This window comes from Alternaria viburni (assembly GCF_023758015.1).
Source record: "Alternaria viburni strain BMP 2772 chromosome Unknown scaffold_36, whole genome shotgun sequence".
NCBI lineage: Eukaryota > Fungi > Ascomycota > Dothideomycetes > Pleosporales > Pleosporaceae > Alternaria > Alternaria viburni.
The window spans coordinates 182,703-210,551 of record NW_026055805.1 but is presented as its reverse complement, the minus strand read 5'-3'; the positions used below and the strand labels follow the sequence as shown (position 1 = coordinate 210,551).

The 27,849-nt window shown below is 54.0% G+C and overlaps 9 protein-coding genes across 9 annotated transcripts; 4 read left to right on the top strand and 5 right to left on the bottom strand.

The window, feature by feature from the left end:
- Positions 1–122: 122 nt before the first annotated feature.
- On the bottom strand, positions 123–2,876 carry J4E79_011077 (uncharacterized protein; the record flags this gene model as incomplete). The annotated part of the gene is made up of 3 exons (XM_049359908.1): positions 123–1,622; positions 1,811–2,602; positions 2,652–2,876. 3 exons carry the CDS (start codon positions 2,874–2,876, stop codon positions 123–125), a joined length of 2,517 nt encoding a protein of 838 aa, XP_049205684.1.
- Positions 2,877–3,160: 284 nt separating this feature from the next.
- Positions 3,161–3,784, top strand: J4E79_011076 (uncharacterized protein; the record flags this gene model as incomplete). Its single annotated transcript, XM_049359907.1, has 7 exons — positions 3,161–3,197; positions 3,257–3,279; positions 3,332–3,365; positions 3,417–3,451; positions 3,514–3,540; positions 3,593–3,662; positions 3,720–3,784. The coding sequence occupies 7 exons, from the start codon at positions 3,161–3,163 to the stop codon at positions 3,782–3,784; spliced, it is 291 nt and encodes a 96-aa protein (XP_049205683.1).
- A 940-nt stretch (positions 3,785–4,724) lies between these two features.
- J4E79_011075 (uncharacterized protein) lies at positions 4,725–5,218 on the top strand (the record flags this gene model as incomplete). Its single annotated transcript, XM_049359906.1, has 2 exons — positions 4,725–4,755; positions 4,878–5,218. The coding sequence occupies 2 exons, from the start codon at positions 4,725–4,727 to the stop codon at positions 5,216–5,218; spliced, it is 372 nt and encodes a 123-aa protein (XP_049205682.1).
- A 502-nt stretch (positions 5,219–5,720) lies between these two features.
- Positions 5,721–8,232, bottom strand: J4E79_011074 (uncharacterized protein; the record flags this gene model as incomplete). Its single annotated transcript, XM_049359905.1, has 6 exons — positions 5,721–6,975; positions 7,027–7,435; positions 7,488–7,730; positions 7,783–7,826; positions 7,881–8,064; positions 8,136–8,232. The coding sequence occupies 6 exons, from the start codon at positions 8,230–8,232 to the stop codon at positions 5,721–5,723; spliced, it is 2,232 nt and encodes a 743-aa protein (XP_049205681.1).
- A 735-nt stretch (positions 8,233–8,967) lies between these two features.
- On the bottom strand, positions 8,968–11,262 carry J4E79_011073 (uncharacterized protein; the record flags this gene model as incomplete). Its single annotated transcript, XM_049359904.1, has 5 exons — positions 8,968–9,192; positions 9,829–10,600; positions 10,655–10,795; positions 10,850–10,954; positions 11,063–11,262. The coding sequence occupies 5 exons, from the start codon at positions 11,260–11,262 to the stop codon at positions 8,968–8,970; spliced, it is 1,443 nt and encodes a 480-aa protein (XP_049205680.1).
- A 1,559-nt stretch (positions 11,263–12,821) lies between these two features.
- SCD1 (Scytalone dehydratase) lies at positions 12,822–13,474 on the bottom strand (the record flags this gene model as incomplete). The annotated part of the gene is made up of 3 exons (XM_049359903.1): positions 12,822–13,286; positions 13,336–13,391; positions 13,438–13,474. 3 exons carry the CDS (start codon positions 13,472–13,474, stop codon positions 12,822–12,824), a joined length of 558 nt encoding a protein of 185 aa, XP_049205679.1.
- Positions 13,475–16,684: 3,210 nt separating this feature from the next.
- On the bottom strand, positions 16,685–19,477 carry URE1 (Urease; the record flags this gene model as incomplete). Its single annotated transcript, XM_049359902.1, has 6 exons — positions 16,685–17,005; positions 17,080–18,759; positions 18,808–19,191; positions 19,244–19,270; positions 19,315–19,401; positions 19,457–19,477. The coding sequence occupies 6 exons, from the start codon at positions 19,475–19,477 to the stop codon at positions 16,685–16,687; spliced, it is 2,520 nt and encodes an 839-aa protein (XP_049205678.1).
- A 625-nt stretch (positions 19,478–20,102) lies between these two features.
- On the top strand, positions 20,103–21,560 carry J4E79_011070 (uncharacterized protein; the record flags this gene model as incomplete). The annotated part of the gene is made up of 2 exons (XM_049359901.1): positions 20,103–21,080; positions 21,129–21,560. 2 exons carry the CDS (start codon positions 20,103–20,105, stop codon positions 21,558–21,560), a joined length of 1,410 nt encoding a protein of 469 aa, XP_049205677.1.
- A 2,467-nt stretch (positions 21,561–24,027) lies between these two features.
- On the top strand, positions 24,028–27,108 carry J4E79_011069 (uncharacterized protein; the record flags this gene model as incomplete). The annotated part of the gene is made up of 1 exon (XM_049359900.1): positions 24,028–27,108. The coding sequence occupies one exon, from the start codon at positions 24,028–24,030 to the stop codon at positions 27,106–27,108; it is 3,081 nt and encodes a 1,026-aa protein (XP_049205676.1).
- Positions 27,109–27,849: the final 741 nt, after the last annotated feature.

Sequence of the window (27,849 nt, the reverse complement as noted above, 5' to 3'; positions counted from 1 at the left end):
CACCCTACTACTTCCTACGGACCGCGGCAAAGGGCGGCCTAGCTTGTGTGGCCGGGGAGCAAGGGATGGCGTCAAGGTATGACGGTGTCGCGCGCGCAACTCCTATCGGAATACTCTTGCGCTCAGTCGTCTAGATCATCGGTGCCTGCAACGTTAAACTTCTTGCGACCACCTTCTGTAAGGCGTTGCAAGGCGACCTTGTTGGCCTGTGCTCCCACCTTCTGTTGCATCTTCTCCAGCTCCTTCTCTGGATCATCAGACTCCGTCTCAGCAAACGCAAGGACCAGGCGACGGCCCAACAAATGTGTGTTTTTCAATGCGTTCATGGCGTTGACAGCATCGCGTTTGGTGGTGAACTCTGCGAAACCGAAACCACGTGAGGAAGCGTCGAACTTCTTCGGTACTCGTACGGATCGAAGCTGACCGTAAGGAGTGAACAGAGCACGAACATCCTTTTTGCTGGCTTCGAACGGCAAGTTCTTGATGAGAATCTTCGTGCTTGCCGCCTTCTTTGCTGCATCCTCGTTGCGGCGTTCCTCGGCGGCATCGGCGCCCTTGTGGGAAGCTTTGATGAGAAGCTTGTGCCCTTCGAGATCGTGTCCATCCATGGCTCGCAAAGCTGCAGTGGCAGTCTCTGGACTGTTGAATTCGACGAAACCAAAGCCCATGGACAGCACGCCTCGCTTGGGGTCGGTCTTGGTCTTGACGGTGGCACTCCGGAAACCTGCCAGAGGTTTGAACGCCTCCGTGAGACGCTCAGTTGTGGTGGAGAAGTTCAAGTTACGCACGTACAAAGTGGCGGTGTTTGTAGCCTCGGGCTCAGGGTCGTCCACGAGCAGGTCAGTTGCAGAAAGCTTCACACCGGGCTGTGAGGACTGCAAAGGCTGGGCGGACGGCGTGGTCTGCACAAAGTTGGTTGCTACACCTTCCTTGAACAGATCCTTGGGGGCCTTTTCCAGGTACAGAATTGAGTCTTTCATCTTCCGATACGACAGCGACATGAAGGCAGTCTTTGCTTCCGCGACGTTGGAGAACTCGACAATGGCTGTCATACCTGTCGGTGGCATCAGGAACTTGGTCACCTTGCCGTGTTCCTCGAACAGTTTTCGAAGCTCGTCGGCCGTCACAGTGTGGGGTACGTTCTTGACGAGGATAGCAAGGTCACCTTTAGCGCTGCGTTGAAAGGCCTCTAGGTCGACGCCATGCTGCGCAAAGTACGACTTCGTCTCTTGTATGATGTGTGTCTCGGCATGCGCCTGCCTGACTGCAGCGTCTGACGAAGTGGGGTCGAGCAGCTCACCCTTGCTGATGCCCATGCGACTTGCGATGGTGGACATGACTGCATCAGCATTAAGGTAGAGCGAGTTCCAGTTGAACGTGGCCTTGACTGCCTGTTGTTTCCTCCTGATCTCCTTCTGCTTCTTGAGAGGCAGCTTCGAGATCTCGTAGTCGTCGAGTTTGGTATCCTTCTTCGCCTTCGCGGAGATGATGTGAAGGAGGCGTCCCTGAAAGATGGTGTTGTCGTTGTCAAGGTAAGCTTCCACCGCATCGTTCGGGTTCTGGTATTGCACAAAGGCGAAGCCTTTACCCTTGCCGTCCGCCTTCTTCAACGGCACATGGACCTGTCCTAGTCAGCAACTATTCGCACAAGTGTACGTTTATGAACAAGGAGTGGTTGCCGCTATCAGATAAGAAAGACATCTACTAAAATACTTTCCAAGGTAACCTCAGGTGCCGAAGCATCAGTTGTCCCTATCTTGATGTTCATCATTGCATGGGCGGGTAAAGAAAGAGATGTATCATGACTTACTTCCTCGAGAGCTCCGTGCTTGGAGAACTGTTCCTTAATCTCATCCTCTGTCACCTCATAGTGCAGATTTCTGAGGTATAGTCGACCAGTCTCGCGGATCTTGTCCTCCTCGTCAGGGGCAGCAGCAGTATCGGTCTGCTCCTCCGCCGGGGGTTGTGGCTCTGGTTGTGCGTCGGCAACGGCCGGTGAAGGCTCAGCAGGTGCGCGTGGTTGGGCAGCTGGTTTCGGTGCTACAGCGACAGGAGCCGTGCTAGCTGATGGCATTTCATCATCTTCCACGAGCTCCAAAACCCTGTTTGTTCTCGACCGCAGCCAGTCCTCATCCGTGACAGGTCCTTGTTCGACGGCTGGCGCTACTTGTACGTCCTCCATCGCGTCACCACCTTCTACAGCTTCTGGTTGAATCGCAGCTGCGCTTGGTTCAGCGGACGTTGGCTCTGGAGCTGCAGAGGGTGGCGCGGTCGCAGGCTCTTCAGCAATCTTTGGCTTCTTCGAGATGACTTGATATTCATCGTCGCTCTCGTCCTCTGGTACAGTAATCGCCGGTACAGCCTCTTCAGCGGCTGCGACAGGTGCCTCATTGAGCTGGGTATCGCCATTGGCCCAGATGCTGGTCTTAGACGGCGGCTGATAGACCTCCAAGAACTCCTTCAGCTTCGGGTCCTGCTCGGCTTCCTCTCGTTTTCGCTTGAGGTCGTTCTCTTGCCGTTCCGGTCGGTACTCGTCGCTTATGGGGGCGCTCTTCTCGAGTTTCTGCTGCCGCCGTGACTTTGGCAGTTCCTTGTCGGCGATCTGCGCATGTTAGCCCCGCTTGTCGCCATCGTGGTCGCAAAGTACGTACAGGTCGCGCAATCTCTGCGTAGATCTTGGTGAGCTTGATGAAGGTCTTGTTGAAGTACTTGACAGCTTTTGCAGCATCTTCGGGCGTCTTGTAGCCAACATAGCCGATGCGTCGGTGGTTGAAGAACTTTACGTCAGTGATGGGAAACTTGGCAAAGTGTTTCCGCACGTCATCCTCGGTGAAGTGAGAGGGCAAATTCCTCACGAAGATGCGTGACGACTCCATGCTGTAAAGGCTTGCCTGCCCGGGTTGTGGTGTCGTGGGAGGAGTAGTGGATGTCAGTGTCGCGTTCTGAAGAAAAAAGTGAACGACGCATGGGCCGGCAGTCCACTAGCGCGCATTAGGCTCACGGGGAAGGCCCGAGCGCAGACCGCCGCGAGCGCCTGCTCAAACATCATGACAAGGCCCTGGACAAGCCTCACTCAACCACGCGCATTATAAGAGCTCGCCTACTTTGAAGGAAGCTACACCAAATCACTCAACCTTTGATACACATACAGATCAACACCATGGCCAGCGACAAGTCAGATGCCCACAAGCAGGATGGTAAGACCCCTTGTTCCTGTCAACACGTCTGCCAAAGTACAAGCTAATGCAGTATGCAGCTCAAATCAAGTCTGCAGACATGGTACGGGATACCTAGGCTGCTGCTTCCGGATTCATATTGACATGTGTGACAGAGCGACGAGATGCAACAAGAGGCCATTGAAGTCGGTACGTCAACTGCTTTCGACATACCTCGACGGATACGCTGACATGTTGTAGCACAAACGGCTATGGAGCAGTTCACTATCGAGAAGGTGGGACTTCACTATCCGCTCAGGCCGAGACTATTCTGGGACCGTTCTGACTCAACTTGTAGGACATTGCCCAGTACATCAAGAAGGAGGTAAGATCACCACACTCAGGGCTGTTGGAAGCGCGCGCTAACATCTCCGCAGTTCGACAGTCGGAAGGGTGCTACATGGCACTGCATCGTCGGCCGCAACTTTGGAAGCTTTGTCACGCATGGTAAGCTGAACTGTTGTACTAGGACCTTTCATACAATGATGACTGACTGGACTGCAGAGACGAAGCATTTCATCTACTTCTACCTCGGACACTGTGCTATCTTGCTCTTCAAGACTCAGTAGACGAATGCGACAGGACCAAGGCGCCCGTGACCTCTGAAAGTCTCATCCATGCTCTCTACTCAGGTCTTCTTCGTGGAGTCAGCATTAGGTCTCTTTCCAGATTGGGAGACGCTGCCTCGCTCTCACAGTGTGGATGTTATCTTCCAGCAGAGGTCTATGGGCTCTGCGATTCATCGGTGTTGACGTGCGAGGGATAATGAAGGGCTTGTACTATCTTACTCTTAATGACTGTAACGAGTCTCTTTCCACAAGAGTGGCTTTAGAGGCTACCGCTCGATACCATAATGAAGAGTTGATGCTCAAACCCCATCAGCTATCTGTGATGTGCTTCGCGATTCTGATCAGGTGACTAACATCCACTGCGAATCACGATGCGGGCGCAGCAATCCTCTTCAGGTAAGAGCTAGCCGTCGATCAACTCCTCCGCCACATTCACTTCACCAACATCTCAACACTTCCGCTCCTGCACTCTGAACTTTGCGCAATGCAATGATTAATCTACCAACGCATCGACACGCCTGAGATGCGTACTAGCTACGTGGATATGTAATAAGCGCCGCGGGGAATGCCGCTAGCCCGATGGATCCCCAAGCCAAGCGCCAGGTGTGGCTGAGACGCATCGATGATGACGCAGCTTCCTCGGCGCCAATGGCCTTCTACCAGCGGCCAGAAACCCGCGCCTCCCATCGCAACACATTTCAGACGATTCTACTTCTTTCCAGACAAACTTCTCAATACCATTAAACCTCAATCCCACGCGCTATTACATCCACGAGTAGCATATACGAACAACAACCATCGGCAGAACGCGTAGCATCCGTACCACTTGTCGCACGCGCATCGTTCCACCGGCCCAACCGCGACGAGAAACCTGCCCCCAAATAGGGAAACACACGTATCACAACGAGTACTGCGCTACACGCGCATATAACCCGCGATCATGTTCTTCTTCTTTACTTGCGGAACACACAGTACGTCTTTCCATCAATCAGCGTAGCATTCATCCCATCCCAACGCTTCCTCTCCAAACACCCACATCACCCAACCTCACCCTCCACATTCACATCCACGTCCATACTAACAATCCCGTTAGCATTCACCTCCCGCCTCGCCGGCACCGAAAACCTGACGCTCCAATGCCAAAACTGCGGCAACAACACCGGCCGCGTAATGAAGCGCTGGGAATGGTTTACCTTCTGCTTCATCCCCGTTATCCCATTCAGCCTCAAGCCACGCAAGGAAGTGGGGTGCCACGTCTGCAATTTCTGGCAGGACATCAAGTATCGGCCGGAACTGGCGCATCTTGCCAATGGGGGTAAGCCGCAGGAGGGTGCGTCTATGCCGATGAATGGGTATGGAGGACAGGGTCCGCCGGGTGGTGGTGCACCACCGGGTTATGGGCCGCCGCCGCAGGGGGTGCCGCAGTATAAGTAGCTGAGGGGAGAGAGAGTATGTGTGGAGTTGAGGGGTGTGTGGTGTGGCGTTTGGGGGTGAGGCCTGGGGATGGCTTGGTGCATTGGGGTGATACCAACGGAGCGTGAGGAGGAGTAAACGCTTCGTTCCGTGGCTTTGGACTGTTCTGTTTTGCATTTGGCGTTTGGGCATCCTCGTTATCCTGATACCACCCTACCTCTTTTACGTCGCCTTCAATCGAATCGTTCTTGTCATCTAAACGTGCAAAGCATCCGTTTCTTAGTGTCACTCGGCGTGGCCTTATATGTTTTAGATTGTTTGAAGGAAACATGACGTGAACACGCTTTACTCATTGGCTACTATAGAAGGGTACCGTCTAGACGCGCTAATCTTACAACAAGCAATACCAACCTTCCTCACCCAAGACAAACAGAGGTACCAAAAGACTTACTACATCTGCAGAACAGAGGCTACGGGTCTCGTAAGCAATGACAAACAATGCCATGTCATACCAATAACACGATCAATCCCCTCTCATACACACCACAACCTCCTCTTGATCGTCGCCAGCTCGCAAGTCAGCCTTCTCTTTCTTAGTCATCGGACTTCTCTCCCGATCGCCGCCCAACGTACTCTGCCTCTTCCGCTTGATCGTTGGCTCAAACTCGTGAGCGTTCGGGTTCAGCATGCCGGAGCCGCTGAGATCGGAGTGTGCTGTGGCACCACCGAGTGCCTGTGCGAGTTCAGGTCCCATGCCTGTGGTGTCAATATGATGTTCGAAGCTGCCCAGCTCTTCGCCGAGAGCACTGTAGAGTTGCCTCTCTAGACGACCAGTACTGTCGATGCTTGAAAGCGACACTCCAGTCTTGTGGCAGGGCTTGAATGGAGACAGCTTGTTGCTCTCGAAGGAAGCATTGGTGTTTAGGTGGGGATCGATGGCATCCACGTCGATGATCTCGACTACATCAGGGATGTTGTTCTGGGTATTGTGCGAGGATTCGTCTTTATCCTCAAAGATGGGTATATGTGCAGTCCGAGGACCTGAGTTCAATGATGGTAGCAGGCTCTGATCATGGCGCATTGTTTGATCAGACAGCCTCGGTGAGTCAGACGCCAGGCCTTCCTTCCGGCTCCTGATATTCACAGCTGAAGGGCCGTGAGCTGACCCAAACTTAGCAGGCTCAATGGTCGGAGGTGGCGCTTCGCTCCGACTGAACCTGTACATACTTGAACGCGCCGGAGATGGGTCTCTCATGGAAACATCTGAGTTATGGGTTGGAAGCCTTTGCGCGAAGGGGTTCGGCGTCGGAACACGGTTCGCGTTTGGAAACGCAGTAGGCAATCGCGATTGCGAAGGTGGACGATTCTCTTTGTTGTTTGAGAAGGAAGGGTGATTCATCGCAGGCTGTTTGTCATTAATCGCATCGTGGAACCGCTGATTAATTGGTGACTGCTTATTCGATGCGTTCCGTAGGGCATGATTGAAGTCCGAGTATGATGGCTTGCGCGCCATGGCCGCCGACGACGGGCGGTTGATAGGTGGATTGATGTCTGACTTTGGGGGACAGTAGTTGTAAGCAGTCGGTAGGCGACCAGTATTCTCATGGCGTTGATTGCCCGATCCATGCGATAGCTCACGATTCTGCTTCGGTGGACTCATAGCTTGGATAATCTGCCCTAGTTGGTCATCTCGAAGGGTGACAACGAGCTGTTTCTCTTTTTCCTTCCTCGGCGGATGATCTTCCCATTCTGTACTCATGCCTTGGTCGTATTGGGACCTGTCAGGCATCCATGGTTGACTTTTCCGTGACAGATGTGAAGAAGCATACATGTAGTCAGGCATGGCCATGTCGCTGGTGGAGCCCGACGTTCTTCTTGTTGACCATGTATCCATGCTAACGTCGTCGGCAGAATCTACGAAGGAGTTGAGATTGTCATCCCATATGCCTGGGCGACCGTTGTTTCTGAAACCTGGCAATGGCTTCGCAAATTGTGAGATGGGGGGCAGATGCGCATTAGAGCGTCGATTGGGTAAGGGAATCTGCGATCTAGCAAAGACGGATGCCGATGCATGTGAGATTGGCGACTGCATATGGATATCGCCTGGGAAGGGCCGGGCCTTCGGTGTCCGAGAGTTCGTCGGGGATATCTGTGACAGGTGCGTGGCTCGCTCGAGCGCATTGGGAAGGTATAGAGGGTTTCGGATGGGCCATGAGATGCCCGCCTGTTCTAGGACATCTGTTTCTTATTAGGGATCCATATATGAGGGGTATAAGTTCCTTCGATGTACCTTTCGGAGCATGCTGGAAGGAGAAGCAAACAATGTCGTTGGTCGTGCCAAGATCTACCTCTCCAGGACTTGTCGTCTTCATGATCAATTGTTCCGACAACATTATCTTTATTCGTCCTTGGGGGTCGTGAGCATTCCATGAGTTCTGCATGAGGGTCTGTTGATGAAAGGGCGGGAACTCGAGGCATTGTTTTCGTTGACTCGAAGGATACTCATTGATGGTGAGTGATCTCTTCTCTTGCGCTACACATCGTCAGTCCAACAGTGATGCAGCATTGACTTGAGTGTGACATACCAATCTCCTGGGGCCATTTCGACGTTATGTCGAAGAAGCCACGACTATGCTCATCAGCATCGTTGTCCCATATCCATAAGCCATGGCGTGTGGCTCACAAGACTCTAGCCCCGTCGACGATAACCTGGACTGTGTATACAACCTTCTGGTTCGCCTTTCGTCGGGACTCAATCAATGCCGAGGCTTTCGATGCGGTGGCCCATGAGTGTACGGAGATGCGGAACGGTGTGGACGGTGGCAGAGTGCTGATGTATGAAGTCAACGTGGGCAGCTGACGGCCATCTACATACTATCAGTACGGACGGTCATGTGAAAGAAGTCTGCAAGTGGGTGAGGGAGAGCAGGGTACTCACATTCCTCAGGTGAGACATAGCAGGCGGTCTTGAACTCCTGTATGGGTACGTGAGAGTCCTTTGGGAAGAGGATCACGTCCCAGTCGTCGTAGCGCATGGCAGGCGTGCGATTGCTGCTGTTCGGGTCCAAAAGAGCAACAAGCAATTGGCAGTTGTGCCGGATTTGTTTGTGGAGAGGAGGAGGAAGACCATTGTTTATGAGAGTCGAGGGCTGAGTAACGGAGGGTACGCCCGAGGTTCAGTGATGAGGAAGGCACGATTGTCACAGCGCAACGTCATGGCGTGAGGCAACTCACATCGTCAAAGGTTCGTGCAAATGCGATGAAGTGTAAATTGTATAGAATGGGCATGACTAGATCAAAACGCATGCTGCCGCATGCTCATGTAGCATCTCTCAGATAGTCCTTCTACTAAAAACTCACTGTCCGTCAGTCTGTGATGTACCCTCCATGGACCTTTGCAGCGACCTTGTACTAGAACCCACTAACCATCAGTCTGCGACGTTTCTTTCAATAGACATCTCCCGAAATACCCACAGCGCACGCAGCAACTCAACGCAAAACCTCAAAAGAAGTGCAATCTTCTAGCAAAGACGCGAACCTCCCGCCACGATAGAAATGAAACAGACTCTTGACGCCTTCTCTTGCTGCATGGGTATACCATATAATTCTTGTTCGCCAGACGCCTCGCTAAAGCATTATGCCTTCATTCCCCAGTTAAAGAATATAGCCACGTCGTGATAATGAAGTTTCATGCCCCAAGAACTCCTTGCTAAAGCGGCAAAACAGTATCTGATATGCGTATAACCAATGCGAGAGCGTACGATGCGCAGTTACTGCGGTGGAGGGAATTGCTGCGAGAAGGCACCGCCAAAGTCGGGCGAGCCGAAGCCGGGGCTGTTGGGGCCGTTGGGCTGGGTGGGGGTGAAGCGGTAGTTGTTGAACGTTGGAGTGCCGTTCTGGCCGGCAGGATTGGCCGAAGGGGCGTTCTGGCTGCCGGGTCGCTGGCCACCGAGGCTTGCGTTCATCGACGGCGGGTAAGGGGAAGGCTGGCCAGCCTGGACGGGAAAGTTGCTACACAGTGACGTTAGCAAGATGTCCAAGGAGGGCAACGAGGTGGTAGACTATGCGCGTGCTAATAGAACAAACAGCAAACTAACAAAGGAAAGACTAGAAGGCACTTGGAACAGAACGTTAGACGAATCAACCAAGCCAGCAAGCAAGCACGCAACCAAACACGCAGAAATAGAAGAATCGTGTGATTGGAAATGATGGCCAATCCTGCAGGGAGCAGCGCACAATCGTGAAGAAAAGGCAAGTCGAGAGAAAGCAGCATCCGGCCCATGCATGACTAGCTACATCCCTATGCTCCCAGAAAGATGAGTGGCACGCTTAGAAAGAAAGCCCGAATGGGAGAATAGATGGCCTGTTATACAAAGACTCCCTTCTATGGCCCTCCAGCAAGATGAGTGTCGTGAGAAGAAGTCGAGAACTTTTGGAGAACCGCCCGTTATAGAACTAAAGACCAAATCGCTCGAAATTCGTCATGCCGAGTCATGAAAGGGATCGTTGCAGTAAGCCAACGGGATGAACCATGACAGAAGCGCCGTGCAAGCAATACAGAGGGAAAGAATGCGCTTACTACAGTTGAGTTAGCATCAGACACAGAACTGCAGCATGTCTTGTTGACTTACCTTCATCATCGGGCCGTAGCCACCGCCACCGCCGTAGGGGTGTTGCGGGGGCATACCCATGCCGGGGCCGAAGGGAACTGGTGGAGGTGGTGCAGGGCGGTACGGGGTGCCGGCTGGACCGGAGTTGTTCTGGGACCTACCCCAGCTAAGACGGACGCGAGAGTTACCGATGGGGTAGCCTTGCATCTGGTTGATGGCCATCTCGGCAGCGTGGCGCTGAACGAACTGGACGAAGCCGCAACCCTTGCCTGGGGGAATCTTAACGTATGTGATCTCGCCAAAGCCCTGGAAGAAAGAGCGGAGCTCGTCCTCGGTGACGTAGCCGGACAGACCGCCGACGAAGACGGTGGTGTTGTTCGGGTCAGTAAACTGGTTCATCGGCTGGGGTGCACCGTAGTAGCCACCCATGGGAGGAGCGCCCATGGAGTACATGCCCATACCGGGGCCGCCGCCGCCTTGAGGCATGCCGCCCATTCCGCCGGGACCTCCGGGACCACCGCTCTTGTTCTTGGGTGTGGCAGTGGAGATACGCATAGGGCGGTTGCCGCAGTAGACGCCTTGCATCTCAGTGAGGGCCTTTTGCTGGTCCTCCTCGCTAGCGAACCGGACAAAACCGTAGCCGCGCGACATACCACTAATGGGGTCGGACATGATCTTGGCGGACTTGGTGGACTGGTACTTGTTCTGGAAGAGTTGTACGAGGACGAACTCGGTGACCTCGGGGCCCAAGTCTCCGACGAAGATGCTGAATTCGGGACCACGCTCGTCGCGGCTGTTCGAGTCGTTAGTGATCACTGTCGTATGTGGATAGCCGGGTGAGACTTGCCTCCTGTCAGCAAGACCACCGCCAGAGGCCCAGTTCAGCTTGAACGGGCGGTTGGAGTTGGGGATGAGTTGGCCGTTGAGGCTAAGGGCCTTGGACGCAGCATCAGGGCTCGCGAAGTCGACGAAGCAATATCCAGCATTGCTGCTATGCGGTAGTTAGCCTGGAGACTTTTTCCTGTGTGGATTCCGTGCTTACCCGGAGAACTTGTCGCGGATCATCTTGACGTTGACAGTCTCGCCCATGTTGTACCAGATGCTGCGCACGAAGTTCTCGTCGATCCAGGGCTCGAGTTCGCCCATCCTGCGTTGTGTTAGCATCGATGTGCCCCACCTAGTAAAAGGCCACCCGAGCGCGCATATCGCCATCTGAGATGCGCAATTCGCAACTCGGGTGCGTCCGCAGACTCACCAGAGAGTCGTCTTGCCCGCACCCTGGCCTTGGCCGTCACCACCAGCGCTGCCTGGCGGGCCCATGTTGCCCTGGGGTGGGAAGCCGTTGCCGGAAGCGTCCATGGGCTGACCCATGTCGCCGGGCTGCGGGGTCTGGTTGTTCATGTCGCCCTGGGGCTGGCCTTGGAATTGGTCGCCGTAGCTGTTGTTGAAAGACATGACTGATAGATCAAGCGGGGTAGTCGATTGAGCTAACGGAGGTGGGGAGTAAGGGTATGAGCTCTAATTATGATAGAGAACCGTGGCGTCGTTTATATAGTCTGCGCAGAAAAAGCAATTGTTAGTTCCGGTGAGTGTGCGCGCAGGAGGTCAGGCAGCGGGAGCAGGGTGAAGGAGCTGGAAGGGTGGCAGGCTGCACTTACCGATTAGATCCGGCTCCTTCTATCACTGCAGTCGCGGAGGCAGTAGAGAGTACAGGCCAAGGAACACGCCTAGGAGATAGTCGGGAAAAGCGGCGACAGTAACTCCAGGTCGCGCACGAAGGAGTGGGTGTGGGTGAGGGAGAGCGAAGGAGTGACCGTGAGGAAGCTCGAACGAAATCTGAGTGGGCGGGTTAGTACCGTAGTTTTCATGTCAGGCATCACATGCGGCGGGCGCACGAGGCCCATGTCACGACAGGTGCTCGCAACACCCACGGCAGTGAGAGCGCGTCGGGATGCGCGACGCTGGCTCGGGCTGGTGGCAGCGCTGCTGCAGGCCGCGCGACCAAGTCCGTGCAGACGACGACGTCAGTAGGCGATAGACGCACATCGCGTAGCAGACGGGCGGTGGCCGAATTGATTATGCAGTCCGCAGCTCCCATGCCCCGGTGCACGAAATTGTGCAGTGGGCGGCCCGCCAAGACGAGATGAAAATTGCTCATGAGATATACATACCGAAAAATCTCAAGGACACCGGCGAACTGGAGAAGCAGATGAGATCCAAACACCACAAACGCGAGAAATCGGAGAGGAAAGACGATCGACGACAGCAGGTGTTGGGCAGTGTGGGAGGAAGGTCGGTCGGTGGGCGGGGTCGGTAGAAGAGCGAAGAACTGCAGATGATGTACGGCGCCGAGAATCCGCTAGGATTTACTTCGCTTGGTTTTGGTAGCGATGACTGCGCGAACCTGGGGACGCGGATGGCGTAGACCAGTGCAGGTTTAAGCTTTCGATCGATACAAGGATTGCGCGACCCAAGGATGAAGCGGCTCCATTGCGAGTGGCCCATCGCATCTCGCTACAGAGGCTCAACACGGCTGCCACGCTGGCATCGACCAGATGAAGAACGGTGCCGGCTGCGTGCGATCTGCTCTGCGTTATTAATAGGCGACCCACCCCTGGCCGCGTAGATGACTTGCAGCCAGAAGTCGTCACCGGGCTTTCGCAATGTGCGGGGCGGTGCCTCACCGAGAGCCTCTGCAGTCTGCAGCCTTTCCAATCCATATCTCACCCATGCTCGCGCCGCATCGCTGGACTCTGTACTCAACCCGCGCAGTTTTGCGCCGGTCGAATCACACACCTGTACCGCCATGGGTCCCTCCATCCTCTCTCAGTGGTCCCACCGCCTGCAGCTAGACGGCCGGCCGCTGAGGCCTGCATCCAACCAGCTCGACAGACACATATCACGACCGTTGTGCGCTTGGAACACGTACACCAGACTGAGGAATATCAAATACAATGTTGTAATGTCTTCTATCATTCGTAGTGGTATCTTAGTAAGCAGATTCCTATCCTATCCTACATCGCCTGGCCAGGAACCTTCTCTGGGATGCCAGCAGCAGCCTTGGCCTCGCCCAGCTGCTCACGGCCCTCGGCGAACACCTTGTCGAAGTCGTACTCGAACCATCTGATATCCGGGTTCAGTCCAGCAAACTTCCACTCGCCGTCGATCTTCTTGTACCAGTGCGTGTTGAAGCTGTGGGCATGGCCCTTGACGGCAACCTTGGTGCGGGACTCATCGGTGTACCTCTGATGGGGCACACGGAGCTGGTGGTACCCGGTAATCTCGTCCTCTGCAGTCTTCTCCCACCGCGTGCCGCCGATGAAGTGCTGTGTCTTGAGGAGAGGGTTGCCCAGTACGTTGGGGTCCGAGGCCATGGCGACGAACTCGTCTGCAGGCATGGCTTCCCAGATCTTGTCGAGGAAGGATCGGTAGTCGATCTTCAATGTGGGGGCGATGCATTTGCTAAGACGGTCCCAGTCCTGCGATGTGTAAGTGATTATCGCTGAGCAGCTGTGCATGTCGACCGACCTTGCTATCGTAGCTGTCTGCCCACTCATAGCACGCCGACTGGCAACCCATAACGTCTGAGCTTGTTAGTCATGCTCGCAAGAGACCGCAGAGAGGACCAACCATCGAATGTCGGCTTCAATTCGTTCTTCTCAAACATGACGACTTTTGTTTCTGGTGGTTCTGGTAGGCGAAAGTGTTGCTGTTATAGTATGGTATTGCAATTATATCTCCTCCCATCGTTCCCTTCGTCTTTATATCTGTCGTGCTCCATATTCTAGCACTTCTATTTGCGTCCCCTTCTGCGACGTTTGGCTTCGGGTCCCCGCCCAACGGGGTTCCGCCATCCGCATACTCGAGACTGCCGGTGCGGTGCCAGCGGTCGCGAAACGGGGCCGAGTACATTTCTGGACTCGGAGATCCCTATGTTTCGACACTGCCGACATGTTTCTACACTAGGATAGTGGAGTTGCGTCAAAGATGTGCTGCAGGGCAGTTGCTGCCGCGACCCCTCGCGGGAGAGAGAAGGCGCACGGGCCGCTGAAACACCAAACCTTCCGATGGTGCGCCGCATCTTCAAACTTCCTTCATCTCCAGATTTAGCAGTCGCAGTTCGTTGCGCCTTCGTTTCGTTTGTTCGTGTTTTGATGCCTACCAACTGACAACCCGTCGCATCTTATGCCCGCGAATCGACTGGGTTGCGACGAACTAGATGACACCATCAATTGATACCTACGCCGAATCAACTATGCTACACCCGATTCTACTCTAGTGAGTGAAGTTTGGATGAGTGTACAACTTTATCCGTCAGTCCTCGCTCTCTCTAGGACTGCCAGACAGGCGAGAATGATTCTCGCTCCGGGCAGACTGATTGGCTCGCAGCACGCCTCTCAGCCCCCAACATGTGGCGCGTATGTGCCTGCTGCCTGACCCCTCTCTTCAACCGGCCAGATAAGCAATCGCTACAATTGTCTTTCTGGATATGTGGTTCGCACACCAGTCTCGTCTATATCATTTCTTGAGCTCGTTCTGCGCGGACCACCATTTCCGAAACATTCTCCCGCATCCCCAACGAACATTGTGTCTTTGTTTACGATTTCTGGGTACACAAACCACTTTAGTGTCCGCACCATCATGGAACAGTCTGGTTTGCACCAGCAGATAATGAGGTGGAATCCACCTTCCTGGTGGTCTACGAACGATAGCCCGAAAACCTCATCGGAGTACGACCAAATCAAAGCCGCATATGAGAGAGCGAAGACTTGTACAGTATGTCTCAACAACCTCTGGGCTGAGCGAGGCACATCCACAGATAATGCTAAGTTATTTTCGTCTGCCGAAGAAGCCTGTGCTGGCTGCATGATACTTTCCAGCATCCTCAAACTCATGGTCGTACATAATGGAGGCGAGTTACCACGTGGTGGGACTTGGACAGAGTGGTACCGGCAACGATCACGATGGAGGTTCTGGTGTGGTTCCCATCGCGGGGAGGTGTATGTCCCGGAAGACATGTGTGAGAAGAACATGATGACTACAGTCAGTCTACTACTTCTATCCCCATCACAGTCGTGGCGAGTACCCCAGTTGCCTCACGAACTTGAGGTATCTCCTAATTCAGGGTCTCAGCACGCCGTCGAACGTGCTCTTACATGGTTGAGAGATTGCGAGGAGAACCACGAAGCGTGCAGAGCCACTCGCTCAAAGCTGCCCTCTCGTGTCGTTAAGATCCAAGGCCCCAATCAAGTCAAGCTATACGAGTCTAAAGGGGAAGTCGAACCCTACGTTTGCCTGAGCCATTGCTGGGGAACGGGCAGCATGATCCAGACCACTACTTCCAGCTTAGACGAATATAAGCAAGGCATTCCCTGGCACGAGCTTCCTCGCACTTTCCAAGAAGCCATCTCTTTTACCCTTCGACTGGGGTTTCAATATCTGTGGATAGATTCGTTGTGCATTCAGCAAGACAGTATTGAAGACTGGCGAATTGAAGGAAGCAAGATGGCACAAATATACTCTGGTGCGCACGTCACGCTTGCTGCCGCAGCTTCAAATAGCTCATCGAGTGGATGCTTTCGACAAACTCCAGAACGCCCTTCTGTTGCGTATTCGTATCCCGATATGGACGGCTCAAGATTGGACGTGCGTTTTCGGCCCAGGCTCTTTGGCCATGCATGGCTGGAGGAGAGCCTCCCTCTACTACGGCGTGGGTGGACATTGCAAGAATGCCTGCTCTCACGAAGATTGATCAACTTCACTGACGAAGAGCTCGTTTGGGGGTGTCGAACCAGGACAGCGTGCGAATGCACATCGTTGGATGAATACTATCAATCCCGGAGCATGCGTAGCCCACAGCATTTCACAGACGTATTCCAAAACGACGCAGGAAGAAGTCCGTATCTATGGTATCACATCGTCAACGCGTACAGCGCTCTGAGTTTATCGTTTGAGACGGATATCTTCCCAGCCTTGCAGGGAATCAGCAAGCAAATGCACCAGTATAAGAAGTCGGCGTACATAGCTGGCTTGTGGGAAAGTAGCATAATCCCCGACTTGCTCTGGTACGTACATAGCCCAGAGAAAGTCACCAGACCACAGCAATGGCGCGCCCCGTCCTGGTCTTGGGCATCCATCATTGGCCCTGTCACCTGGGACGTCCGAAATGGGCTTACCACCAGATGTATATTCGTCACTTCACACGTCGTGCCTGCAGGCGAGGATCAATTTGGAGAAATTCTCTCAGCAAAGATCACCCTGCGAGGTCGATGTCTACAACATCACGTCGAGGGTTCTTATGAGCCTACTGCAGAACTGCGTAGTCGTATAAAGTACCCAGAACACGCTGTGTGGAATCTTTGGAAGGATTGTCGGCAAAACAATTACGAAGATTGTTTGGTGGAAAGAACAGATATTACAAGGCCTCACAGTGCAGCTGTGGCTTCTGGTGAACGTGTCAAGACGCTGCTGTTCGCCAAAGATAACTCAATTGGAACCCGGATAAGTTTCTTAATTCTACGGCCGATAGACAGAGCAAACAATACTTACGAGCGAATTGGGTTGATGGAAATCTGGCGAAAAGATCACTGCTCAGTGTCTGATGTTCCGCTTGGCGAGGAAGAAACCATACATATCGTCTAATCGAATGACACGGACAACCAAAGACGCTCGAACCGGCTAAGCTCGCGAGTCGCAGAGGTGTCGTGGAAGAGCGAACTAGTCTATCCAACAGCAAAGTCGGTACTACAAGCAGCTTAGGCCAGACTCAAGGGTCATTGCAAGAGCGACACATGTAGAACACGTCCTCCACCGTACACGCCACGTGCAAGGTAAACGAACGTCGTACACGGCATAACTAACCCTTCCATTTCTTTCCCTAATAAACAAAATACCCCTGCGTCAACGGCAGCGTCTCCGCAGGCTCAGCCTCACATACCATACCATCCGCCTCGACCGTATACCTCTCAGGATCGACCTTCATCTTCGGCTTCGTATCATTGAACTTCATATCCTTCTTACCGATATTCCTACAATTCTTGACAGCCTCGACGCGCTTGCGCAGGCCATAAGACTTGACAACGCCAGAAGCGATGGAAGCTTGTGAGACGAACGTGATGCTAGATGAAGGCACCATAGGCGCGAACATGGGGCGCATAATGATGGGTTCGACAGTGGGGATTGAAGCGTTGGGATCACCCTGGGAAGTTGTTAGGCCTCTGCTTGATAACAGAGGAGAGATAATTGAGGAGAGGAAGGAAGAGGAAAACATACCATCTGAGCATACGAGCAAAACCCACTCTTAACCACCAAACTGGGCTTAACCCCAAAGTTCCTCGGTGTCCAAAGCACAAGATCCGCCACCTTACCCACCTCCACACTGCCCACCAAATGACCCATTCCCTGCGCTATCGCGGGATTAACAGTATACTTGCTAATATACCTCTTCACCCTAAAGTTATCCGCGTCCGTGCCCTCATCTTCCTTGAGCGTACCGCGCTGCACTTTATTCTTATGTGCGGTGTTCCATGTGCGGAGGATGACTTCGCCGCAGCGGCCCATGGCCTGCGAGTCCGAAGACATCATGGAGATGGCGCCGAGGTCGTGCAGCACGTCTTCAGCGGCGATGGTTTCGGCGCGGATGCGCGATTCGGCGAAGGCGACGTCTTCGGGGATGTTGCGGGAGAGGTGGTGGCATACCATTAGCATGTCGAGGTGCTCGTCGAGCGTGTTGCGTGTATATGGTCGAGTGGGATTGGTAGACGAAGGCAACACGTTGTCGAGTTCGACGACGCTGATGATGTCGGGAGCGTGACCGCCGCCCGCGCCTTCGGTGTGGTACGTGTGTATTGTGCGGCCTTTGATGGCAGCGATGGTGGACTCGACGAAGCCGGATTCGTTGAGCGTGTCCGTGTGGATGAGCGTTTGGATGTCGTATTCGTCGCAGACTGTCAGGCAGGCGTCGATGGCGGCGGGGGTGCTGCCCCAGTCTTCGTGGAGCTTGAGGCCGCAGACGCCGGCTTCGGCTTGTTGTTGGAGGGGGCGGAGCTCGGCGTCGTTGCCTTTTCCTGTTATACCGTAGTTTACGGGGAGTGTGTCGATTGCTTGGAGCATTTGTCGGATGTGCGTCTTGCCTGGAGTGCAGGTTGTTGCGTTTGTGCCGGTGCTGGGTCCTGTGCCGCCTCCGAGCATGGTCGTGATACCAGATGCTATAGCTTCATGTGCCTGCTGAGGGCAAATGAAATGGATGTGAGAATCGAAACCACCTGCTGTTACAATCTTGTGTTCAGCAGAGATGACATCGGTGCATGAACCGACTACCAGGTTGGGGTCCACACCGTCCATCACATCCGGATTGCCTGCCTTGCCGATGCCAACGATCATCCCATCCTTAATTCCAATGTCCGCTTTGTAGATGCCAGACCAGTCGATAATCAAAGCGTTCGTAATGACGGTATCCAGCGAGTCTTTGTCTGAAACACCTCCAGCTTGTCCCATGCCCTCTCTTAATGTCTTACCTCCTCCAAAAGCGCACTCATCGCCGTATACGGTCATGTCTTTCTCAACCTTGATCCAGAGATCTGTTGCACCCAATCTAACCAGGTCACCGGTCGTCGGACCGAACATGCTGATATAGGACAGTCGCTCCATGCTGCAGATGTCGATGTGTGCAGCGTCGCCATGCGGCTCTGGCTCGTGGAGGAAGCCGCCAGACTTCAGTCTCTCCACGATGCCATTTGCAACCGACATGTCTTCGATGAAGCCTGAAGCGATCTGGTTTCCACCCTTTATGATCTTGTTACCACCAATTTGTACCAGGGTGACTGTCTTGGTATCGCCAGGCTCGAAGCGCACCGATGTGCCTGCGGGAATATCGAGGCGGTATCCATGAGCTCGTACGCGGTCGAATTGGAGTTGCGGGTTCGTCTCGATGAAGTGGTAATGCGATCCGACCTATATTTAGTGAGTCGCATGTCTCGTAGTCGCATGATGTTTCTATACCTGAATTGGCCGATCTCCCATACTCTTCACCTTGAGTTTGATCCTCTTGCGCCCTTCGTTCAGCTTGATTATACCAGCCTCTCCCTTGACTGCCACGATCGCGCCTGGCTGCTTCGTGCTCTCGTAAACACTCGAATCGGGTAGTGGGAACATGTCGTTCGATGGAATTGGCAGGAACGATCCGTATAGCGCCTTCTCAAGGTCGCCATCGTCGGTGGACACTGGGTTATGGACGGTAACGAGGTATGTGCCGGTTGGGAAGGTGCCTTCGACCATCAACTCGCCGAGCGAGGCGACAACGGAGGGCTGTACATGACGACGACCAAGCATCGTTGTGCCAATTGACATGAGATCGGCGACCGAGTGGTTTCCATCGCGGATAAGCTGTATGCGTTCAGCATGCGACCGAGGATGCACGCGAAGTCGGAGGTCGTACTTCTTGGAGGTTATTCGCGATCAAAGCCTGGGAGTATTAGCAGCGTCCACGCGATATCATGCGACACTCACAGTAGCTTCAGCATGGTTCAGCTTCACTCCCCTTGCCAGCCGACGTTGCGCAAGGAGTCCGAGCTGCGATATGACGAGCTTGTCAAGCTGTGACGCGATGGTCAGCAGGGGCAGCACGCGTCCATGGCACCATGTTACACACCTCCTTTGGACACAACTGCATATTGTAGAATCAGAAGCAGCCAAGATCTGGAGCGATACAACGCGTCTCCAGATTGTATTTGAATCCCCACCATCCTCCAGTCCGACTCTACCGACTCTACCGCTACAGGCCTCACCTCTTTGGGCCATGCTGCGGGGTTCGCTTGCGATAAAGACGCGCGCTGATAAGGAGCTTACGTCCGCGGCAGCGCGCTCTCAACCTTCATCCAGCGACATCCATGGACGCAATTCTAGGCACATGTCTTCCGGCAGACCATTCAGGTGTCGCGAACCTGCGCGTGCCTGTCGTGGTTCGAGCTAACCTCAGCATGACGTAGGGGTTATTGGTTTCAACACCAGCACCACTGAGACATGCAGATCCACGCCTCATTCGGCCTATGCCACCAACCTTCTTACCTATCTTGCTCCTATCCTACCTGACGCGTCTCAGGCCTTCGTCCCTTCTCCTTTTTCCAACATTTTCGCATCGCGTCGCAGCCATGATAAGCTCAAATCCAGACTCATCAGAAATACCGCCGTAGCCGGTAGCGTCGATGACAACGCGGGCACGCACCACATCTTGATACTCTGTGACCGTCAACCCGCGCGTCTAGTGAACGCCATCTTCGACATATCTCTACGTTACGATGCACTCCTTGATGCGACATCTGAAGGGAGAGAACGATGAGCCCGAACCTGAACAGCAAACATCTGACCCACCTGTTAAGAGAAGTCGAGTAACGATCAAGCCCCCGCCCAAAGATCCAAACATACCAAGGAAGCGACTCCAAATCAACAAGAAATGCCTGTATGAGCGCCGGTTACCCGGGAACGCGTACATCTCCGCCCATGTTAACCGACTTCAACACGGCTACTACAGGTCGAACGCGCTTCACGAACCCGACATTAACAACCTCTTCTTCGTTTCGGTGCACTTTGTCTTTCATCCCCATGACCCAGAGTCGCACCGTTTCAAAAGCGCCGAAATTGAAGTCACCGTTCATGGCGACGACGGTGACCCCAACACGCCCCGGAAGCCAGGCGCGTCGCATCCACGGATCCTGAAGCATGCACCAGAGCTGATGTTCGGATCTGTGTCGCCAGAGAACCTGCAGTGGAACTTCAGCTTATCGAGCTCCTTAGGCGTATCGCAGGCGCCCGTATCTGCTTCGCTGAACCCGAAAGCAGCTATGAAGAGCAGCTACAAAGTCTTCCACATGATGAGCATCCAAGGATCGGTGCGATCGAAGCGAAGCCCACACGGATCAGAGTACGATGTCGAAGACGCCAAGGCCGTCTGGACACTCACGGAAAACATGCTCCAAAAATCAGGCTTGCCACGAGAATTCGACTTCGTCTTACTTGTGCAGAAGCCGGAAGATTGCGAGAATATATACATGTCAGTCGACCTGAACGCGGATGTCGGAGCCTGGTACGGCACGTATCCCCAGTGGTACACGAATCTCTCCAAGTATATGCCGAATCAAGATTGTATGCTCAGTTTCGAACACGACATTGGGCAGAGGTTCCTTCCAAGCCGGCCAGGACATGGTTTCAACTTCGCCAAACTCATGCATACGTTGGATGAATATGTCATGATGCCAGGAACTGTGTATCCAACACGCGTAAGTTTGCTTACTGAACGGTCTCACGGCCCAAGCTAACCATTGCAGGGTACGCGACAAGGCGAGATCAACAACCCGAATCTGATAGAGTATGAAGCAGCAGATCATGGGAAAGCCATCGAAGCTGCTTCGGCGTCACCCCAACCTAAGAAGCCTGCCACGCCTCCAAGCAAGAGCAAGTCGCCCCAGGGAGATTCAGATCGACAGCATCGCCATAGTTCGGTGCCAGAGAACGTGAACATTTGTGTTGTGCTGGAGCATCAGTATCCGCAAGGGGTTGACCCACGACGCTTCTCGTACTCTCCTCTCAGCAACTTGGAGCCTGTGCGGTACCCGTCAATACGGCGGAGAAAGTCAAGGACGGGATTGAAGGAATACGGTGCGAAGCAAGCCTTGCATGAGCTTGCCCAAGATGAATCAGAAGATAGAGGCGATAGGTCGCGTGGCGGAGATAGACTCAGTGGAGCTACAGTAATGTGATCGGGAGCGTCTAACGGCGTAGAGCAGTTCATGCCTATTACATAACATGCAAACTTCCCGCATGAGAGCCCGATAAGGCGATAGATGTGGCGCTCCAATATAAACCAGGCAGACGACCGCCTTATCATTACTCGTGTGAGAACATGCAGTTCCCAAGACTCGGCTACTCGAGATCGCCACCATTAGCGTGATTTGTGACAGGTTCGTGAAATGACAGCACACCACCATCACTCAATCACGCACCACCCCTTTTGCACCGGGCAAGACTCTGCACCTCTTCCACGCAATGTCATCTCCACCTCTCTCCACCAGCTGAGGTAAGACTCATCTCTCCCACCGCGCAATGCCAGTCGTGAAGCTTGCAGGCAAACGCATCACGCCGCCTGATTGGATCTTTCAACATCCGCCCAACCTCCGATACGTCGCCCGCGAGGTCCCGCTACCTAGGTAGGCTCTGAAACGAGATGACGGGTATTAGCCCGCATCGCTCGGGGCGGATCAAGTGGTGTACGATGCCCTTTCGCCATCGCGGCGCCATGTCCTGTGTTTCGTCGCTGCAGGTGTCTGCGAGGTTTAACTGGCCAGCGCCTCGACACGCTAGACAAGGGGCCGCCATGCCGGCAACCACCCACGAAGCTGCATCGCTCTTTCTGGCAACGCAACGAACCTGGTAGGTGTAATGAGGTAGGGCAGCAGAGAGGATGCGTGGGAATTGTGTGGTCTGCTGAGCGTGACGAATGCGATGCCCGGTGCCCCTCGGAGCTAAGGCTGGGGCTGAAGTTGGGCTGGCTTCTAGGGTTGTTCTTTCCGTTCTGTTTATTTTTCCTGGTCCGTCATCGTTCCTTCCTACCGTGTGTAGGTACTCGGTGAGAGAACATCGTGCCTTCTTCGAGAGCTATCGTCTAGCGCTCTTTCCTCTTCTTCTCAACGGGATAGATTCTCGTGCCGCTCGTCTTTTCTGTATCGACTTCTAATCTTAATATCTCACCGTCTTTCGCTCCTGGTTCTTTGTCCCGCATCTTCGGTATCTCTGACGTTGCTTCGCACCGCCTTTACTACGATTATCAGTACGAAACGACGTGTGCGTTCACGAACACTCGGTTGTGACTGCACTCAGCCATTCCTCCGAAGGAAACCGCTCTTTCGGACATCAGCCCACTCCGGCACGGTTACAACGTCTGTACACGGCGATTTTGAGGTTTACCAGATACTCTGGGATCGCTACAAGTATAGCTCGCCGACTGGAACGAAAGCAACCGGACCGTATCCATACCCTCGAAGCCCATGGCGTGGGTCCCGCAATGCATTCGTTAAACTTCACCTCAAGTCCGATCCGAAGCGAAACAACGAACCAAGAGCCTGGAAAGCTACCCTACACATGAAACCAATGACGAAGTTGTAGTCAGGAATCAGATTGCAAACTCTCATTCACCACTGAGGAGAACGACAAACGGTTCTGCCGGGCAAGTCGAAGATGGCGGCATTTTACCCCCACTCGCAGTCACCGCGACTTTCTGAGCCGGCTTCACTGCGGATGCAAGCTGGCAATCCTATGACGCCCGTCCACTCCCCACACCACTCAGTTACCTCGTCTGCCTCCTCCCGGACTCCCGTCCACGTCCTCACCATCCACGAGTATCGCAAGCAGCAACACACGCCTACGCTATCGCGAACAGGTACACCGTCAGGCAAGACTCTTCGGAGGAAACCTGCGGCACTTGCCTTGAACGATATCGAACGCGCACCATCGGTATCGCATTCGACACGGTCAGACTCAGGTCCACCATTGCGTCCTCTTCACTTTTCGCAGTCGGCATACCAACTCAACTCGATTGCTCCGCCGCCCCAGCAACCAACACTGCTCGAACTATCGCTTCGGTCGCAGTCAGCTGAGCCTCGCGTGCAGACGGGCAGTATATCCAGCATATCCACTGGAAACTCGTCTAGCAAGGTACGTCAGTTCAAGTCAAGAAAAAGGTTGCCGAAACCGCCTGCCACTACAGGTCCTGTATTTGCTCTTCCGCTTGCAAACGTGAAATCTACGCAAGACCGCCAATCACCGCGTCCTGCTGTGTTGAGCTTCTCCACCGATCTTTCACACTCCAGCGGCGCGCAGACCACGCCCACACTCTCGACCTTCTCGCTATCCCGCTTCCCGCAGCCGCCCCACCGGATCGACCCGTCGCTCTCACCACCCCACGATGAAAGAGAGCCGAGGCGAATAGACGCACCTAGCTTCGCGACAACCGCGCCTGCGACGCCGCCCGCGACGCCCGCAATCATCCATTATCGCGGTGCTTCCTTTGACTTGGTTAACCCGCACGATTCGCTACTGCTTCACGACATTGTTACGCCCTCGCGCGACTTCGATTCTAGTGAATATCTTCTTCTACGTTCATCTGACGACGCATTTTCAGAGGTATGTATTACAACCCAACTCCGCTCTCAGCACAGCTGATCGCAACAGATGGCGCCCAAACGAGCCGTTTACGGCGATTTCCGCGCAGCGCATGCAGGTATTCTGCGACGTCCTGAAGATGAGCCAGAGCAGTCGCATATGGAGCTTCCGCTTGAACCGTCACCTGCTGCCCTCAGTCCCAACTCCTCGTCTTATACATCGCCTCCGTACAGCCCCGAATCAGTCAGTGCGCCCTCTCCGCTGACCATCAAGCCGCCTGCTCGCGAGTCGCGTTTCTCCTTCAAAGGATTGACTCGCACTTTGACGAAGAAGCTCACCAAGACTCCGTCGGCGTTACAGGGCGAGGAGTTGCAGGAGATACGTAGCGAAAACGTGAGCAAGGCATCAATCAGTATGGAAGGAGAATTCCCGCGCCCTCTACACCAGACCTATATCACAACCCCCGAAACATCATACTTCCCGGTCGGACCAATGTCGCCAGCTACGCCCAGCAGCCCCCTGTCACCTGAAGGCTTCCATGCCTTTACACCAGCGTTCCCACAAGCCTTTTCACCCGGACAGAATGAAGCGGAGGCATCGCGAGGTCAATCCGCTGGACATTATCAGACGGATTCGCTAGCATCCATGCTGCCGGATGAGCACTCGACGGAGATCGGACGATTAGATGAGTCTCATCTACCTTACTCTACTGAAGGCGGTTTTTCAAAGCCCTACTACGACGATCTTGATTCGATCTACCCCAGTTCGTCCATCTACACCGCAGACGGTCATCGGAAATCCATGTATCAGCAGGGACTCCAGAGCGAGCGGAACAGCAGTGGCAACCCGTTCGCTCGGCTTAGTGGGATAAACGCAAGCGACTTTGCCAACGAGTACAATCCCAACAGCTCGTACGATTATGGCGACTCTAATCGGATGAGTCGACAATTGTCACGTCCATTTGCCCAGGACATGTACCACCCTTCGGTCGAAGAACGTGATCCCAAGACAGACACCATCAGCAAACTCATCGACGAATATAGCCCGCATGATACTGCAAATGCGCCCGTAGCCACTCACTACGAAGGCAAAGGAAAGGGGGTTCAACAAACTGATGTAGGTTCAAGGCGGCCTCCGATTACCCAGCACCCAGGTTCACCCCCTCGTGAAGCGGCTCCTCTTGCACCGGCCTTTGAGTACGATGAAGCACCTTTCCTTCCTCCACGTCTACCAATGTCTGGTATGTTCTCCGATGAATCACGCTACTCATACGGAGATACTCGAAATCTGCTCCGCATCTCGGAGTCAGATGTCTCGTTTCAGCCTGCTATGAAAGGCACTCTGGAGCCATCTTCATCGTACTCTCAACCAGAAGCCAGGACTCTAGAGCCTTCGTCTTCTTACTCTCAAGGGGACAACCCGCAGAGTCCGCATACGCCTAGAGAGGCTCTCGAACAGGCCGAACAAATCTTCCAAGACACGGTCAATAAGCATCAGGATGACCGTAAGATCCCCGCGATGTGGACTAGACGCAACTCGGCCAGCCTAATGCTAAGTAAATCAGCCACAAACAGGTCATCTGGTGTTCCTGAGGAGTTCGACACACCTCTTGGTGGCGGCGACGCAGCTATTACCGGAGATAAAGCGGATTGGGAGACGGTCGGCGGCAACAGTCGCGATTCGAAAGGCCACGAGTCTCTTCTTAGCAGTATTGCAGACTATAGCAGCAGTGAGGGCACCCGGAACAGTCTTGGCCTAAACTCAGATGGCTCCCTTCCTTCCTGGGCGAAGCTAGCTCAATCGCCGGCTCGTTCGACATACTACAACCACCCTAGTCCATCACGCACTCAACACCCTCATCTGTTCGGCTCATCGCCACCACAGTTGAGAGCTCAAGCAAGTGTCCGTACCGCACCCGATACTTCATCTCCTCCCTTAACCACTAGCCCTCCAGCATCACGGACAGCACCATTGTTCCAGTTTGCTACTCAACCTGAGGACGTTCGCGGGCGCGGTGCCGTCGATCAGCCATATGCTTACGCTCCTTGGGCGGACCCGTACGCTTTCAGCGACAAAGAGACGCAAGAGCTGCTAGCTTCTGGCCCTAATGATAACATCATTATCGATGAGCAGCGCGCTTCGTCTGTGGGTCTATCACAAGGACATTACCGGTATAGAAGCGATGATAGTACTCTACCGACTTCAAGTACCGCTGATGAGAGCGTTTTCGACAACAGTCCTATTGGTCTCGAGCGCCAGAACACCTTTGAGAAGCTCTCCTATGTTGGGCCTAAGGGCAACCTCACTGGTACTCCTCGCGGTACTGGTATGCATGAGACAGGTAGCAGTGTTGCAGATACTAGCAGTCCGGGTGTGAAGCTCAGCTCGAGCGTCGGTCGCCAGAGCGTTCGTTCAGACTACACCGGGTTCTACGCTTCGCCCTTCCCAGCTACAGGCAGCGTAACTCGCATCAGCCAGTCCCGACCAGTCTACAAGCCGAGTCCCGAGCATCGAACACCATCAGAAGCTAGTCTGTTCTCACAGACGCCAGAACTGGAAACTGTTCAAGAGACCTCCCCAAACCCTGGCGCTCGCAAGCACCTCCGTAACTCTACCACGTTCCTGCGTCAACAACGCCGCACGAGCCGCTCTGCCGTACCCGGTCAGACGAAACTGCGGCAGATGTTCCTTGCGCCTGAAGCTGCTCGATCGACCATCTCGACTCAAGACACGCACATCACGCGCTTCGTGGCCCACAGTGATCGTCCCTCTACCAGCGACACTACCACGCCTCTCCGTCCCACACACCCTAGCCTAGACATCTACCCTGCGCCGGTCCGGACCAACATTGCCCACCAGCACTCGCCTCACCTTCTCTGTGTGGAGCGGGAGCCCAACCCAGAAGACGAGGCACGCCGCCGCAAGCTATCATGGTGCATCCTCATGGCCTTCTGCCTCCTGCCGCCCTGCATCATCCTCTTCCGTTTCATAGGAGACAAAGTCATCGCCGAGCTTACCAAAGGCCATCTTGGTCACGTCACGCCACAGTCTAAGCGAACGGCGCTCATTGCTGGTATCGTCGTTAATGTTGGCCTTGTCACTGCAATCTTGGTTCCGGTCTTGGTCGCGCAGGCTCTGAAAGCTGCTTGATGGGGAGTGTTGATGGGGTTGAAGAAGAACAGGTACGCAGTGCTATTGTGATCCTCTTATGTGAACTGACCTTGATGAACAGCAGTGCTGGCAGTCTAAAACATACTCAAAAGTGCTACCAACGATATCTCGAACCGCAGACCTTGCGACGCGGTACGACATACGAAAAGTTTGCGAGCGATCTTCATCGCAAGTTCCAAGGAACCAATTGGCCAACAACGTCTTGATTGCGGCGTCCATTCTCTTCTGAGTGTGAGTTTCTTTCCTTTGTTCTGTACTACCATACGTTGCTTTGGCGTTGCTTTTGCATGATCTGGGTGTTTTTCAACTTTGAAGATGGCCGTTTGGCTCTTCGGCTTCTCACACGTAGGAGGAAGGTCTTTATCCGGGATGCATGATTGGCGATGGGCGAATATCCGGGCATGGTGCATGTGGATTAGGATCGACATCTGGGGAATTGGTCATTATGGGGTCTACTGGTATCTCTTTTTCATGTGCCGCGGCTGGCTTCGTCATGAGGTTGGCTGCTTGACGGTGGGAGGTTTGGACGTGGGATGGTGGTTTTGCGGTTTGATGGATGGGTGGATGAATGACTTTTCATATGAAGAAAGCAATCACCATCAATTTCAGGACTTTTGGAGAGCTTGAGCTTCTGCAATAGCCTTGATGAAAGTGCTAGTGCTCTGATACTGCAACAGTGCCACGATGGACTTATGTGATGAAGCTGCTTTCTGCTTGTAA